The 17300-nt window shown below is 39.7% G+C and overlaps 1 protein-coding gene across 3 annotated transcripts in view; it reads left to right on the top strand.

The window, feature by feature from the left end:
• FXR1 (FMR1 autosomal homolog 1) overlaps window positions 1–17300 on the top strand; it is a 34102-nt gene that overhangs the window by 8654 nt on the left and 8148 nt on the right. For all 3 annotated transcript variants that reach the window (XM_065072930.1, XM_065072929.1, XM_065072928.1), the window contains exons 2-11: window positions 695–747; window positions 4876–4969; window positions 6077–6148; window positions 7090–7238; window positions 7685–7778; window positions 8655–8771; window positions 8868–9038; window positions 13828–13906; window positions 15522–15631; window positions 16555–16641. In XM_065072930.1, the coding sequence (XP_064929002.1) occupies window positions 695–747; window positions 4876–4969; window positions 6077–6148; window positions 7090–7238; window positions 7685–7778; window positions 8655–8771; window positions 8868–9038; window positions 13828–13906; window positions 15522–15631; window positions 16555–16641 (1026 nt within the window). The remainder of the gene's footprint in view (window positions 1–694; window positions 748–4875; window positions 4970–6076; window positions 6149–7089; window positions 7239–7684; window positions 7779–8654; window positions 8772–8867; window positions 9039–13827; window positions 13907–15521; window positions 15632–16554; window positions 16642–17300) is intronic.

Here is a 17300-nt window from a genome sequence, read left to right as displayed (position 1 = left end):
TTTAGGTTTTTGACATAACCAATGCCCCCTAAGGAAGCCCTTGATTTTTCAAAACAAAGGAATGGAAGTAGGATTTCCCCTCAGTTGTTCCTGACATCATAATAACATGACACAAAAAGTGAAATATTGTATTTTCTTTCTTTTCCCTGAGGTCCTACAGGTGTTTGGCCTCATACAGTCCCCAGTTTGCTACTTGAAAGGTGATACCGTAACTAGGTCTATGGCAGGCTGTAGTACCAAATTTTATCCAAACTTACTGTTGTACTGTTCTGAAGGATTCAGTTTCGTGTTGAGAAGAACACCTATAAAGCAGATAGTGCTCTGCACAGCTATTTAACATTGTATTGTGAGTTGTACTAATTGTCCTGGACCTTGACCACTCATTTTTTCCTGTAAAGCAGTTTTGCACTCCTGTAGATAAAATAACGAGCTCGGACAGTAAGTTTTTGGTTGTAAATGTGCTGATCTGATTTGGTCATTTGAAACAGTCTTTCTGCACTGCATTTCTTAGAATAGCCAACTAAGAATATCAGCAACCTCATGCGAACAGTGGCATCGTGTCTTGGAACTTTCCTAACTTGGAACCATAGTATTGGTGGTGAGCTGCTGTTTGGCTTAGTTTCAGGCTGGCTTGAAATTGTTGCCTTGTTTTGATTTCACATGCATTCTTACAACAAAAATGTTTTTGTTTTAGGGATTTATCAAAGATGTTCATGAGGACTCTCTCACAGTTGTATTTGAAAACAAGTAAGTATTTATTTTTTAAAATCGTCATTCGACTACTAGGTTGCTGTTTTGATTTTGTGGTTTTGGTGTTGCTTGCTTCAACATTAAGAAAGCAGATTTCATTAGAAAGTTGTAGTTCTACAAGTACAGGCTCAATATTCTGTTCACAGCTTCCATGAACTGCTTTCTTGAATTGTTGTATCACATTCAGCTCAGCAGTTACACAGGCATGTACATTTTTTGTATCTTTAAGTTTGGCTGTCACATCTATGGGCATTACTAATTAAAATAATAATCAGCGGCAGAGGCCTGATCTTCCTATAGTAAAACAAAAAAAGATGAAAAATACCAAAGGACTTCTATTAAATCAACATTTCTCTATATGTCTAGTCTGAGGAATGCTGATCAGTGTTTTCAACTAGAGAGAAACAGATAGAAGTATCCTGACGGTGATTGATTTTTCTTTTTAACTGTTAAGGAAATAAATATGCATACATATCCAGTATAAAGACCTTTTTTTTTCTTTTTTTAGTGGAAAAGAGTACAAATTTGTAAGCAAACTTGGGGAAAGAATTATCTGTGGTGCCCTTTTCCTTTAATATGTAAACACAGCAGTGCTGATAGGGACTTGTAGTGGCAGGTTGAAGATAATCCATGGGATGGTAAAGTACAAATGGATACCTGTTGTTCAGCATTCAGACTGATAACGCCGTGGATTACCTGGGAGATTCCAGGGCTGATTTAAGATGTTCTAGGAGCTACATCCTCTTTCGTGTTTCCCTTCCCCTTGCTAGGTGGAGATCCTAAAAGTGTATCAGCTTTTGATAGGAAAATTGTTATTAAATTTTGTGAGCACCAACCTGTAGATTAGTCTTTGAGCCTTTCTTCAAGGAAAATTGCTGAGTAATAAAGGTAATACTAGGGAATGTGCGAGTGGGTGTTTATAAACAGTATTTTATAATCCTGCATATATAATCCTAGGGTGTGTATGCATATGTTTGTGCACATGTATGTGTGGGGGGGGAGGGAGGAGAGGGAAGTAGTAATCCTAGGGTTTGCCTTGCAAAGTCCAGTCTTTGTTTCTTTTTCACCTGTGTTTTCTAGCCCTTCTTTTATAGAAAGTAGTTAGAAGATCAGTTGGCAACCCTGATTTCTACTAACACTGAGGTGGTTATGGAAGTGGTTACTGTCTCCTAGGCTTTCATATCTCCATCCCAAAACCCAACAAACGTAATTGGGTCCTTCCTCCTGTCCGTAGTCTGAGGAGATGTGACAAATCTTCGGTTTCATATTCAACATAATATTACTTTTCTTGAAGGTAGGAGGCTCTTTGCCTTCAAAGCATCTACTTTCATGTCAGAAACCAGTTAAGCTGAGGGAAGTGCCTGTGGTTCTCAGCAGGGGTCTAATTGTTGGCAAACACATTTCTACTGTTTAGTATCCATGTCACCCCTGTGTTTTACAGAAAGTCTGGCAGCAGCAGCCAAATTCCAAAAAGGCTGTGCTACAACATATGTTGAGCGTTTTGTTGACCAAAAATAGGTCTTATCAGTGTGTATGTGGTTCTAGTCAAATTCTTCTGTGATGTAAATCTTATGTTTTCTTTATACTTTTTGCTGAGTTAAATTCATAAGGGCTTTAGTAAAACCAAAGCTGGTAGGAGTGGCCTGTCATGAGTGCATCATTCTGCTGGAATAGTGATGAGCACTAACGAAGTAAACGCATCTGCTCCACTGGAGGGAGTCTGAATTGTCGCTTTGCATTTTCTGCTGTTCTTACACAGTTTTTGCAACTATTGTAAGGTTCCCCGCGTTGATGCGCTGGAACAGACTGCGAACGATGATTTTTGTGGCCATATCCATAATTAATCCCTGGGCAGATACCATTGATTATTTTATCGGGTAATTTTTTGGAGGTAAGAGGACAGAGAATGAAGACGGAAACTTCAGCAACTGGAAACTTTTAATACCGTATAAGAAAAAATTGGATCTTGAGATGCAATTTCATATAGGCCCATAGGAATTTGAAGCAGCGAAACTGAAAAACAAGCTTTGCTTTTGTAAGAAGCAAGCACCTCCTTTTTTTCGAATTTGTGCCAGTTATCTGGGTAATCAATCCTTCTGACTATTAGGCATCAGTTCTGTCAGAACCTCTTAGGTAATTTGTAGCCAGTCACAAATAATTTCTTAAAACATCTTTTTTTTTTCTTTTTTTGCATTTCACCATTGACATGCACCAATTTTGGACTTTTTGCCATCAAAACTTGGGCTTCTCGTATTCTGAAAATTGAGCCTTCTGTGCACTTTTCCACTGTTTAATAACGAAATACCACAACATCTTGCAGCTGGTAGGGCCAAATAATTATTGGCCCATCTGCTTCTAGTGGAGGAGGGAGTTCCTTTAGGTGATTAGAGATGGAACCAGAATTAGCCTCCTGCAACTTCAAGCAGACTTTATTGAAGGTACAAGGTTTCAATCATAGCATCTCATGGGCAGTTTATAACTTTCCATGAGCTCCTGTTTGCTCGATTCCTTAACTACAAGGCACAGTTGAAATTCTCTTGAGAATTTCAAGTGGCTCGTTTGAGTTTGCAACATATTTGATCCTGTTGTTCAGTTGTGATTATTATGCTCATACTGTTTCTAAACTGAAGTTTTATATAACCTATAATTTAGAGGATGCATTTTGTCCTCAAGTTTTACTATTTGCCTTTGAATCTGTGAGAACAATAACTTCACAAAGGCAGAGAGGGGAGGGAAAACCCAAACCCTGAGTTTACTGACCATTATAGTTGCAACGAGGGCAACTGAATTACAAGTGATTTTTGCCAGTCCCCCTCACAATGTTATGGAAATAGAATGAGATTTAAATAACACTTGATGCCCAAAATCCTTTCCAACTTCAACAAAAGCTATCCATAATTTTCATGCGTTTTTCTTGGGTTTCAAAGTTCCACTATAGTTAGAGGAAAATTGAAGCGTATAATAATGGCTAGAGCAGAACTGTATGGGTCCTTCACTATTGAGGCACTTGAGTGTAAGCCGTATTTTCAGAGAGAAGGTAGCAAAAGGCACTTCTGGAACTTTCTCCTAACAGTGAGAGTGGTTCCACTAACTGAGGCTGCTCTGTCTGTGTGGATTAGGAGGAAGCAAATTGCTTGCAGTAATCCGCAGTGTTACAGGTTGGTTCTGGATCCCGTCTGTGCCTGATGTGAACTTGGATTCAGATGGGCATGAGTGACGGACGTTGCAATGCTCTGGCACACAGCATGTCCCTCAGCCAGAGCTAATGAGTTGGCGTTTTTGAGGAGGGTAGGTGGGACATTTTTTCCTCTGGTTTTATTTTGGCCTCTGTAGTCTTCAGTTGAGCTTCCGACTGGAAGCATGAGGACCAGTTGATGCTGTGCTGTGACTTTCACAGAAGGGACAGGAATTTCAGGAGAGCATAGATGATGTGAATTGCTCCAGTAGTCTTTGTAAAATGCACTTCAAATATACAGTTCTTCTAGTAAAATGCTTTCTAGAGCCAGCTACAGTAAAATAAATAGCCTTTCTGTACAAGAAGGTAAAATTTGAATTTTATATGCCTAGTAATAATTGGTATTGATAATCAGATATAAAGGTACGTTTTGAACTTAATCTGTTTGCCAGACAATTAGCGAGGAGTGTTAACAAGTTTATAGGTAAGGATGTAAAGCTTTGCTAACAATCAGAGTCAGATTTTCCTGGAATACTTAAAACATGGATGGTAAGCAGTTGAAATGTTAAGTAAGAGGTGAAGAAAGGGGTGAACCCCATGGTGGGCAGCGAAGTTAAGCTTCTACCTGTGTAAAGTCTTGAACAGTAGAAATGTAACTACATCATCTCGTAATCTTTTCACTGGGCTTTTGTGAAAGCTGTTTAGTGAGCCCAGTCATGTTAAATTTTCAAGTTAATTGAAAAATTGTTTTATCGTTAAATGTCTTCCCAGACATTGTTTTTGTCTTGACAGAGTTTTGTTCCTTTGCTCCTATAGTTTGCTTTCTAGCGATGGAGAAACAGACTTAATTATGTGGAAAGAGTGAGTTTTAGCTAAACTCAGAGTTCTAAAAACAAAGAAACCAACAGGAAAATTTTAGCAACAATGTGTAATGTCTCTTCAACTTCTAGTTGGCAACCAGAGCGTCAGGTACCCTTTAATGAAGTCAGATTACCACCACCCCCTGACATCAAGAAAGAAATCGGTGAAGGAGATGAAGTGGAGGTGAGTTGATCCTGATGAACTGTCGTGATATGTAACTGATCGTCCTTTCAAGGCAGTGATGCTGATCTACATCCACAGAGTGAAGAAGCTTTCAGTGAAACTGACATTTCATTTTTTTCACAAAATTACAGATTAAACCTTCTCTAAATGTAAAAAAAATGCTGAGAATGTTTCAGAAATATCTGGTAGGAAATTGTCTGAATTATGTTATCTTAGAAACAGTGCTAATTAGTGTATTAAACTGGGAAGTGAAAAGGTGCATGTTCTGCTCTCAGCTTGTTGTGGTATGTTTAGTAATTCAGTAGTTAGTTTAACTTCTGCTTTTCACTTGTCTTTAAAAATCAAAAGTAATGACTTTACACTAGCCGCAAACTACAATGGTATTGTAATCTAAGAAACAATGTAGTACAGGTGCTGTGTTTTTCTGCTGTTTTCTTTGAAATACATACTATTTGTAGGCGTGGTTAAATGTAAAGGGTTATTTTCTACCTCCTTGCTATTGCAAAATTGCTTGTTTAGTGTGCATGCAAATGACTTTGGGCTGTCAAAAGTGTATGCGGAGTAAATGAAACTTGCAGAAGACGAGGAAAAATGAAAGTTTTAGAATCTAAATCATCTCTTCTATATCTGATCTTGCATTGACTTGGTGGTGTTTGTTAAATTTGGCATGTGTCGTCATACGATGATTTGGTTCATTTCAGTACTTCTGGGTATATCAAGTAAGCCAAGGACAAAACAAAAATAGTAATTGTGGAGTTAGTTGTGTGTGTGAACTTTCAGTGTGAAGACAATGTTTGAATTTAGTGAGGAATTGCCCCTGAATAAGCATTGAGCCAAGGTTTTATCTTCCTTTTAGAAATTTATGGTGAATTGTCGATAATGTATGAAAAACAAATTTCACAATCCTTGCAGTGCAAAGTAATAAAAATTTGTGCACGAATCATATGCCTGGCTAATTTATCCAAAAATTACTTTCAAGTAGTACACTGTTCCATTCTAGTGAGAATTAGAAAACCTGGGATGTTCTTTCTTCATTGTACGTGCACACAAGTGACTTGTGTCTGTCTGTGCTTTCAGTGTTTCTTACTATAATATGTTCATTTTCAGGTGTATTCTAGAGCAAATGACCAAGAACCTTGTGGCTGGTGGCTGGCAAAAGTTCGAATGATGAAAGGAGAGGTAAATGATTTTAAAACCTCCTGGTTTCATGCTGTTATGTTAAGTACGGAAAAAACGAACAGTCTTTGTGATGGAAAAACTATGAATTAAGTACTACGAATACAAAAACGTGACAGACGCTTAAGTGTATAGAGCTATAGAATGTATAGAGTGTCTGATAGTCTCATTAAAGCTTTATTTTGTGAAATGACAGCAAGAGAGTTTAACTTTGTACTAGGAAGGGTCTTGTGTTTTGAGGTTTCTACAGTATTAGATTCCTAAAACCAAAGTAAACGGGGTTGAGACAAGAAAATTGTCAATTTCTGATATTGTTTGAAAACTGTCAACAAATAGCAACTGCTGTTGAGCTCTGTGAGGGTGAGGTGGTGCTAAAAGTTATCAAAGGAAGATTCTGTGCCTTGATCCTTGCGGATGAACAGATCGTGAAGAAAAGGAGACAAACTGATTTAAAAGGTAGAGTCTTCTCTTGCATGTCACAGAAATTTGGAGTTGTATTATCAGTTACCTTGCAATGCTGTGCATTTCCAAAAAAGTAGTAAAAGAAAAAAATTAATTCTGAATTTAAATGCATTTTTATCAATTCTCAATTTTCTAGTAGTTGTGACAGAAAAAAAAACCTTTTCATTCTCAGCTGTTTGGTATTTTTATATAGCATTGTCAAATTAGTTGTTTCATTGAATTGACCCCCCCTAGAAAAACTCACTGTTCAATTTTGGTTTCTTTGTGCAGTCTTTAACACAGTTCTGTATTCATTTTTTTTTTTCCTCAAAGCAAATGTGAAATTCACAAGCAACCCGTGTATATATATATATATATATGTATATATATATATATACACACACACACACAAGTATTTTGTACTTTGTTGTTGATGCTGGTAATGGTACTATGTCTTTGTTGTCCCTTACTGAATTTACCATTTAAAAAAAATTCTTCCGTAGTTTTACGTCATTGAATACGCTGCTTGTGATGCCACTTACAATGAAATTGTCACTTACGAACGACTCCGACCTGTGAATCAAAACAAAACTGTCAAAAAGAACACCTTTTTCAAGTGCACAGTGGATGTTCCTGAAGATCTGAGAGATGCGTGAGTAGCTCTGCACACTTCAATGAGGCATTTACTGTATTTTGAGGGGAAGAAAACACTTGGCTTATGTTTTAGAGGCCTGTCTAGAGGTCCAGGAAGAACCTTGAAGGGTGGCTGTGGCTGCAGTAGCTGGTTCAGAAATTACTGGCGGGGATCCCTGATGAGCTGCTGTGGGGAACACAAATTCTGAGATGGGACCTTCAGGTTCTGAGTTCAGCCTGTACAGGTGATGGCTCAAGTGGGCCTCTGGTGCTGAGACTTTCCAAATAACCCTCATGGTGCTCAGTCCTCAGGGAAGTAAGCCCTGGAACCGTGTTACGGAGAATGGGAATTTTCTAGTTTCTGAACAGTCTTTGCCACAAACTACTGAAACATTGTTGGTTCTGATCATGGCTTTAAATGTTGTGATACAGCTTGTTGCAGTAACAGTCACTTTGTCTCCTTAGGTGTGCTAATGAAAATGCACATAAAGATTTCAAGAAAGCTGTGGGAGCATGTCGAATTTTTTATCATGCTGAAACTGCTCAACTAATAATACTGGTGAGTAGTTATTTCTGTGTAAATACTGTATGACATTTCAGTATATTATTTGTGGGAAGTATATAGCCAGCTGTATATTCGTATGGAAAATGGTTTAACTTGTCAAGCTGTGTAAATTGTGGGAGATCTGAGTAGGTGTCTTTAAATTTTACTCTTGGGGGTTGGCCTTTTGGAGGGGCTACAAGTACTGTACTGAATACAGCCTGAGTTTGGGAGCAGCTTTCACTCTCGTTGTTGTTACGATTTTTGTAATGCACAACTGAGTGCTGTTTCAGTGATTTGTGTGGCTGGCTCCAAGCTGACTCCAGCTTACTGCACTCTGGAGCGGTAGATCCCCCCCATACTGTATCACACTATATTACTACAGCTGGGTTTCCGCATGAAGAACTTGCACCAGTTAACAGAGCCATGAAGGAATTGTTCACCTAAATTCTTCTGTGGCGGTTTTCACTTATTACTTAGACTTTGCCCGGCGTTAGTTTCTTGTTACAGATCTGTTAATGTTACCTGCTTGAACCTCACTTTCAGGATTGTGCTGCCCTGCTTATTTCCTTAGCTCTGCCATTCAGACAGTGAGTGACAAGTATGTATATGGTAGAATGATATTTGTTTGTCTGAGGAACATCAAGGGGAAAGAGTTACTGTGCATATGCAGCAGCGCAATCTTTAGTGTAAAATATGCTGTGAGTGAGAACAGAAAACTGTTGGTTTGCAAAGGTGGTTCTGAATTCCTTATGCTTTGTTTTGAGGAAGAAGAATGTCCGTGTAAGTACTAGAAATTTAGATGATGTTTGTGATTTAGTTTAAATAGGTCCATGGTTTATTCTTTAGATGTAGATCTGCTTAAAAAATGAACCTTCATCTTCTCTTTCGTAGTCTGCCAGTGAAGCAGCAGTGAAGAGGGTGAACATACTGAGTGACATGCATTTGCGCAGCATTCGTACCAAACTTATGCTTATGTCAAGAAATGAAGAAGCTACAAAACACTTGGAAGTAAGCTATAGCTTGTAATTCTTGCTTGAAACTGAGCATGTAACTGTAAGTTACATTGAGTGCATGTGAATGAGTCTTACTTTGTTTTCCCTTCAGTGCACAAAGCAGCTTGCTGCAGCATTTCATGAGGAGTTTGTAGTCAGAGAAGATTTAATGGGACTTGCTATAGGAACGCACGGCAGTAACATACAACAGGCCAGAAAGGTTCCAGGAGTTACTGCCATTGAACTTGAGGAGGATACCGGTACTTTCAGAATCTACGGAGAGGTAAGAGGGAAACTTTGTAGCAGTCTGAGTGTTCTGCTCTGTATCTGTTTTTTGGAGTGGTGAGCGCTGTACTCAAAACTAAGAACTAGAAATAGCTGAGTAGTTGTCTGAGTGTCTATATGCCTGTTCACACTACGGCAGCTTGTACTGCATGTATTTGAAACGTGTTCTGTCCTAATCGCTCTATGTTCCAGTGCAGAAATTCTGTAACTGCACTGTACATCTCAGTCAGCCTGCGAGAAGTACCATTTGCTGCTATTTTACTTGATCACAGATTATTTTTCCTTCAGACTGTACGTGCTGTTCTTGATGGTTCTCCCCTTCCCCCACTTTGTGCGTTTTGCTGTGTGGTATGTGTTCCTCTGACCTAGCCAAACATGTTAAAGCCTATATCTGCTGCTTGTCACCCTTCTATTTTGGCAATATAATGCTGGCTTTGGCAAAAAAATACTGTTTTGCCACAAATTGATTCTATTTGTGTGACTCCTACCTGTTGTGCTTTAAATCTCACAAGTGCCTTGAGTTGTAGTTGGCCCTTGGGTCAAAATGAGGATCTGTTTAGGAGGCAGAAGAGTAGTGAGAAAGATGCCGCTGCCACCAGGGCCCTGTCAGAACACTTCCTGAGGGGTTTAATCCCCTGTTAGCCACTCTACAGGTGCCACTAACACCTGAGTCTCTGGTTTGGACACTTTTAGAAATCCTTGGATGTCCACTGTTTGAGGAATCTGTGATCTTGAATTATACTCCGTGCGTGTCAGGAGTGATCCTCAGGGTCAGATGAAGTTGTTATTGCTGAGGGGGAGGGCAAACTTCTGTATTCTTCACTAGCTCTGAAGTTCTGTATTTTTTTTTTGGAAACCTTAAATACTTCCAGAGTATCAGGGTGGCAACAGATCCTTCTTTGACCCTGTGCTACCAGTAAATCACGTCTCACAGTTCACGAAGAAGAATCGGACAAGCCTAAATGCAGTATAGTGTATTCCAGTTTCAGTCTCTTTAACATGAATGATATGATGCTGAAACTTGTGGAAAGGTTATGACTGTCACCAGCCTCTTACGGTAGTGCACAGCAATGATTATACATACCAGATGCCCCTGCATAAAAATGCCTTTGGACACTTCCAGCCTTGTCCTTCCTGGAAGTGATAGCTGCTTCTAAAAAAGCCAGGCAGCCTCAGTGTTCCACATGACAAGGGCTTCAGCGTCTGGGTGAACTCGTCTACTCTTTTTGCCTCTTTTCAGCCGACCTTGGCAAGCAGCCGGGCCCCTGATGGCTGAGTGTGCAGGCAATTTTAGGCTGAGATGTGTGGAAGGAGTGATCCAATGTCCTTGGCATTGTGGCCAGGGCCTGAGGGGCTCCCGTAGCAAAGTTCACTGTTTTTCAGGGCCAAATCTTTGAGGAAAGGGAGATAAATTTTAAGGAGTATTGGAAAGCTATATGATGAGAAGGAAGCTAAACTGTATGGCATGGTGTTCATGCTTTTCCCTTGTCTGGTCAAGACCACTTTGATTCCAAGACCCTTCCCCTTCTGCCTGACCTGTTGCTTGTGATACCTGTTACGGAGACCACAGTACTTGAACTTCAGAGCTTGGACAGTGAGTGGCTGTCCTTACTTCTGGAATCTTGTGCTTCCCCAGAGAGGGAGAGCCTTAGCAGAAAAGCTTCTCTTAGACCTTCAGTGCTAGCATCTGGGTTCAGTTCTTAATGCTTGTGCTTCTCTCTTATACCATATTTTTAAATATATTTAACTGCATGAGAACTGTTCCTTTGGGTAGAACGATAGCAAGATCATGTCCTGGCTTTTTCAGGAGATGGTTACTTCTTAAAACTCATTTTTCCTTTGGCACTTTCATCGCTCAGTTCCATTTAAACTAGGGTAGTAACATGCCTTTAATTTCTTGAAAAAAGACTTGTATCACGATTGAAAAAGCATTGTTCCCTGCCATGACTTAGGAGGGCTTTGTCTTTTGTCTGCATGGAATAAGGCTTTTCAAATGATGCCTAAAGGTTTTGAGGTTTTTTTTTTTGCGTTAGGGAAGGTCTTTGGACTTTGGAGAGACTTTTGAAACCTTGTTTGAGGCTCCTGAGACACATCCACCATTTGTAACAGGAGCTCACTCCACCAGCCTGTAGCCACTAGATCTGTGTTGGTGACTGTGGTACAAATCATTGTCCCTCAAATCTGCAGCCATATGGTTCTGAATAACGGTGTCAAACAACAACTCTCCTGCTGCAAAAGGTATAATTCTGAGTTTAGAAAAATACCCTGTATTTAATCTTTCTATTAAAGGCTCTTCAGGTAACCTGGTCCTGTCTTGATTATATGGACTACAGTGTGAAGTAACCAAAGCTCAAGTGGACAAGTAGACTGTCAAAGTTGGAAAGGTAGTTACTAGAGGCTGGGATTGTTTGAGGTGTTTCATCCACACGCACACTGATATTTAGAGAGAAATTCTTTTTCTTTTCCGAATTGCTGACTGCAGGGAACTGAGAACACATTGTCCAGGTCAGCTTTAGATGCTCTCATGTTGGGCTGTGAATGAGTCACACAGGTTGTACTGAAACAAAAATCCTGAGTGCTTGTGGCCAAGGGTAGATATGTGGATGGGTGCTCTGGAGAACTGGTCCTGGCAGTTGTTTATTTTCTCATCCTGACTCTGTGAAAGCCATCACTGTTCCTTCATCTTTATTCAGGAAAGAATTGATTAAACGTACCTCTGAGGCAGGATGTCTGAACTCAGCTGTGTTCTGCTTGTAGAGTTCATTGAAGGTGAAAAGTTGTTAATGTGTGTTGAGATTCTTATCATTTTAGCAGCTGCCCTGAGTATGCAGCGTAGCCTCTGCTCCTTAGGATGACTTCTGTTCATCTGTTTTCCACGCTCTATTGCTTTTCATTATCTTGAAATCCAGTTTGCCCATGTTTCTCATGCTGTCATTGTGATCTCTGCCAGAAGCAGAGGTTTTTTGGGTTTTTTTGGTTATTCCAGGAGTTCCCTAGTTTCTTTGCAAGCTGCAGGAGCTCTTAGTTCATGTGTTGCCTAGAAAATGACAGTTGTAAGGGCTGAGGCATTAGTGTAAAATGGAAACTCTGCTCAAAAGCTGTCATTACTGACTAGATGCTGTTACTCCTTCATTCCTACACTTCAGCTGCTGCTAATTTGAAGCTTTTTTTCTTGTTCCAGCCTCTTTATAGCCTTGATTAACTTTCAGTTAGTTTCTGTCATTTAATAATAAAGCTTTAAGAGAGGATTCATAGGAGTTTTCCCTATTAACCAGTGCTGCTATCCTATCTTGGAAAACATTGCAGGTGAACTGTGGCCAGAAACCAGCATTCTGGAAGGAGAATGCCTTGCATGTAATATTTGCTATGCTGCAGAGGTGGTGTGATTAGGACAGATTCCTTTGTGCAATAAACTATTTTAGTGGTGACTTGAGGGTTCAGGTTGCATTAGTGTAATTTGCAGTTACAGGAGAGAGTTTCCCTGAAGGCGCCTGCTACTCACGCTCAGTTTCCTGTCAAACATAAGACAGGCGACAAACAGAAGTACACAAATTTTTGTAGAGCAAACAGGAAACTTCCTACCTGCACTAGTTCCAAGCAGGGTCGGTGTGCTGTGTCTGTTCGCTCCTGGGCTTTCCTGCCGTGGTGTTGCTCCTTGGAATCCCCGTCTCTCCTGCAGAGCCCCGTGCTCTGCCCGTGCTCGCAGCCCCTGTGCCCTTGTCCTGCAGACAGCCGCGGGGCGGCCGAGCCCTGGGAGCCTGCGCGGACCTGTCCTTCTGGCACCATTCGTTCACAGGGGATTAACCTGTGTTTGCAAACAGGACTTGGTATTAAGACTTGCATGCAGAGTGGTTCTGTCTATTGCAACAAAAGGTTCTGTGACTGATTTTTGTTGTTTTCTTTCTATTGTTTTGAATACTGAGTAAGAAAACAGCAATTTCATAGAGGAGAGACAGCCTACGAGCTGCTTTATTGAGGCTGTTCTGAAACAGCAGCACACCTTTCTATGGAAGGGGCTGTAAGGCCACTCACCGCTTGCAGTGAGCCTGGAAAGTTCTGTGCAGAGGTTGCTCCTCAGCCTTGGACATGTGATGACATAACATTCAGTTGCTGTCAAGAGACAAACGAGCCTGAAATTCATTTTCTCCTTCACCATTTTTCCACATGTGACCCTCTGGGAAATGTAACGCCATATTATACATTAAAAATGGCATTAAAAATGACAAAATAAGTTAACATTGCTGACAGTATCAATGATAGCACAGTTTCTGTTGAGAAGAGCTGGGTGCTTCTGAAGAAGTTCAGAGGAAAAGGCAGAGACTAAACTATTGGTTTATGGCTTGTTCATCAATAATAGCCATATAACTAATACACTGCAGTGTCAGGTGAGACGAGATGAATGATCTAAAGGTGTTTTAACATCGAATTCATATAAGCTGAAGTTTCTGTGAATGCTGGTAGAACCACTTAGAAATTTATTTATTTTCAGTACAGAATCTTTGTGATAATTGTTATATTGATTATTTTTTTAATGGATTATAGATTTGAAAATTGTGTCTTGATTTTGGAGAAAAAGTTGCTGTATTCATTACTGATGCTATGCCACCGAATTTTGTTTCTAGGTGTTTTACTCAATTATTTCTTTAGCATATACTTTAAAACTAGATTAATCTTGTCTCTATTCTTCTCTTTTTGAAAATAAGATTGTTTGGCAGGCTTGCAGCTCTTGCTACAAACTTTTAACATCTTACAATCACAAACCTTTTTTTTTCCCAATTAATTTCCAGACTGCCGATGCAGTAAAGAAGGCCAGAAGTTACTTGGAATTCGTGGAGGATTTTATTCAAGTTCCCAGAAATCTTGTTGGTATGTAGTAACTGCTGAAACTTGAAAACTTGGGGTTAGATTGGATATTAGGAAAAAATTCTTCACGGAAAGGGTTGTCAGGCATTGGAACAGGCTGCCCAGGGCAGTGGTGGGGTCACCAGCCCTGGAGGGGTTTAAAAGGCATTTAGATGAGGTTCCTAAGGACATGGTTTAGTGCTGGAGTTGGGTTATGGTTGGACTCTGATCCTGAGGGTCTCCTCCAACTGAAACGATTCTAAGGTGTAGCATTTTGTTAGTTTCTTTTTTTTTAATAAGACCTGTGCAAATTATGTATCTGATGCGGCTTGATGGTTCTCTCATCTACCGAATGTTAAAGCTTGTTTTGACATTCAGCAAATGAATTGTGAATTTGTTCATGAACACTTTTTTGTATGATCTCATTCAGCAAACCTAGCTGAACCAAGGAATGTGGCTAAATATAATTTTTTACAAATTGCGGATTTGGGTAACGTTCTAACTAACGTGAATAACACCCATGTAACTTGTCATAGCAATACATTTACCTGAAAACGCTGCTTTTAAATAGTTACAATACCAATTTATGATAAAAGCAGACATCTTGCCCAAATCATATATATAAGCAGACATATTTCACCACGCTTTACGAAGACAGCCAAGTTAAAAGAAGTACAGTGATCATTGGTGACTCAAGTTGAAGATACCGCGTTATGCCCAGGGTGCTGCTTTCTGTACCAAGAGCCACCTGCTGAGCTGGTTTTGGCCATTGGGGCTCCTTGGACTGAGGACTTTTCCCCAAATCCTGGCTAATGATTGTCCATAGATATCCATAGAATGTTTATAATGTTGTTCATTGTAGTAGTAGTGGTAACATGATCACTGCTAAATGAAATTGTAGGCATACAGAATGATGGGTTTAAGACAAAAAACACACAAAAAACACTTCTGAGCTATTTGAACTGTTGATGAAATGAAACCATTTAAAATGCTTTTTGCACTTTCTGTCATGGTGATACCTGTGTAAAGAACGGTCCTTTTGGAATTTTCTTTCACACTTTTGGCTTTTATACCCTTTTCTTTCAGAGGTTCTGCCTTCCTTTACTCATAACATAAATATTTTGAAGGGCCAGGTAGCTGTAGCTGGGATGAAGAAATGTTTTCACATGAATTTGGGTCAAGGAAGAGCTGAAATCTTTTCGTAAAGGAGCAAAGGAATCACTTATTTTGAGATTTAAACATACAGTTTCTAAAGAACCTTTTGGTTTAGATCCCACACATGACCTCAAAATAAATACTTTAAAGGTAATATAGGGAGTACGGGTAGTACTCATGTTTGTGCCATTTCACTCTTAGGGTCCATATGAAACTTCTGCGTAGTGGTGATTTTCATCAACACTTGTCATTCTGTGCACATGTACAGTTTGGTTTGGGAAGTTTTCACCTCTGCTGGCACAATGTGGGCTTTTCTTAGGGTTTTTTGTAGTTCTGTGAAGTAGGAGAAAACCTCGAAAAATGTGAACCGTAAAGGAGAGTCAGGTGATTGTTACAATTATGTTACACATAACTTGAAATATGAAGAAACCTGTTAAAATATTTTGCATGCTGTTGCGAAATTAACCGTTCTTGCCCTCTGAAGGAAAAGTTATTGGAAAAAATGGAAAAGTGATTCAGGAGATTGTAGACAAGTCTGGAGTCGTCAGGGTGAGAATTGAAGGAGACAATGAAAATAAACTGCCCCGCGAAGATGTAAGTACTTTATTCTTCCTTCCTATGATTAGGTTTTTGTTTTCGAAGACAGCTAAATTGAATCTTTTAACAAAGAATATGTAGGAAAATGCGCAGAAAGTGACAACTTCTGGGCCATGACTCAAATGAGTGAGAGTGGTACCTTACAGAATCGGGTCACTATTTCACGTCTGCATCATTACAGTTTATAAATACAGCCTTTGTGGTCTGCATGCCCCTTTCCCATGGCCAGCCTGCAGTGGTGGCAATGTCCACGTTACACAACTGTGGTGTCTGGGATTGGGCTGGTTTTCTGGGATACACGCTTGTGGATTATCTAACAAAACCAGTTTTATCTCTGTGGATATAGAGAGAGTAGTTTTTAAGTCTTTTTCAGCCTGGTGTCTTGCAGTAAATTCTATATGAAACATATGAGGAAAGGTTTTTGCTGCTGTCCTATATGTGCTTTCTCTTATATGTATTTTAGCTGCATAATTATTTGGGACTGATAGTCTTAATAGCGTTCATGTATTTTAAATATATGAGAACATAAGATAAAACTCTTCTAAGGGGGCTTTTTCCTGTAAAGTTGGTTCAGTTTAACCACCGGACACTTCTTGGTAAACTGTGGGTGCTCTCCACCCTGCTGTGATAAACACACGCAGCAGTTGTGTTGTGGGGGTAAAACAAACGCTGTACGTCAGGTTACCGCCACCGCCAGAACAGGTTGTTGGGAAAGCTGGACAGCCTGAAGTCTGGAATGTGTAATCCCCTCCCTACCCTGGTCTGAGCTATTTCTAGTGTATCTTTGCAGCCCAAGGCCCTGTTACTGTCTTTGCTGTTTAGCTCACTCCTGTGATTTAAACGTTTTTTTTCATAATTAAACAGAAAGTATTGTTTTAACATTCTTCTTGAAAGTAAGATCTGACATTTTGTTTTTGTAGGGAATGGTACCGTTTGTATTTGTTGGTACTAAAGAAAGCATTGGAAATGTCCAAGTTCTTTTAGAATACCACATCGCGTATCTAAAGGTAAGTGCATTTCAGAAGAAAGAATCTCTAGAGGAAGCTTTGGTTGAAGTAACATTTTGAGTACAACTTTGTGGGATTTGCAGTGGATAACCCATGTTTTGGGATTTAGGATTTGGTGCCTTGAACCCACCCCTTGCCCATAGGTTTGGTGTCAGCCTTTAAATACATTATCATGGGTACTTAGTGCTGTTGGTGTGGAAAGGATTGGACTGCAAAGAACAATGCTGTGTGGGGCATTTGGGAAGTAACACACGCTTTTTTTATCTGTTAGTGTTCAGTTGTTCTGATGTTAATATACTCCTGTGGTAGGATGGAATTTCTAACAGTAACACACTAATACTGTATGGTGTTAGAACACTTATCCATTTGGATTAGTTGGCCTTGTATGGACTTGTGGTGTTGACTTAACAGAAATAATAAGTGCATTTGTATCATGCTACTTTGACAGTTTGCTTTTTTTAAAACTTGACGAGAAAACGTGGTGAAGTGTAATTAAGAAAAGTAATAATAGTCTTAAAAACAATCTTTCAGCTGGTGATTCAAAAGAAAGGTTTTAGCTTTCTTCCAAAACTTGGAGATTGCAGAACTCACAGCTGATTTCTGTTATTTGCAGTTCCCTTCAAGGTGGTGGTAACTCTCCAACAGGAGTGCTGGTTTTT

This window comes from Columba livia, chromosome 9 (assembly GCF_036013475.1).
Source record: "Columba livia isolate bColLiv1 breed racing homer chromosome 9, bColLiv1.pat.W.v2, whole genome shotgun sequence".
Taxonomy (NCBI): domain Eukaryota; kingdom Metazoa; phylum Chordata; class Aves; order Columbiformes; family Columbidae; genus Columba; species Columba livia.
This window is presented reverse-complemented; position numbering and strand designations above follow the sequence as displayed.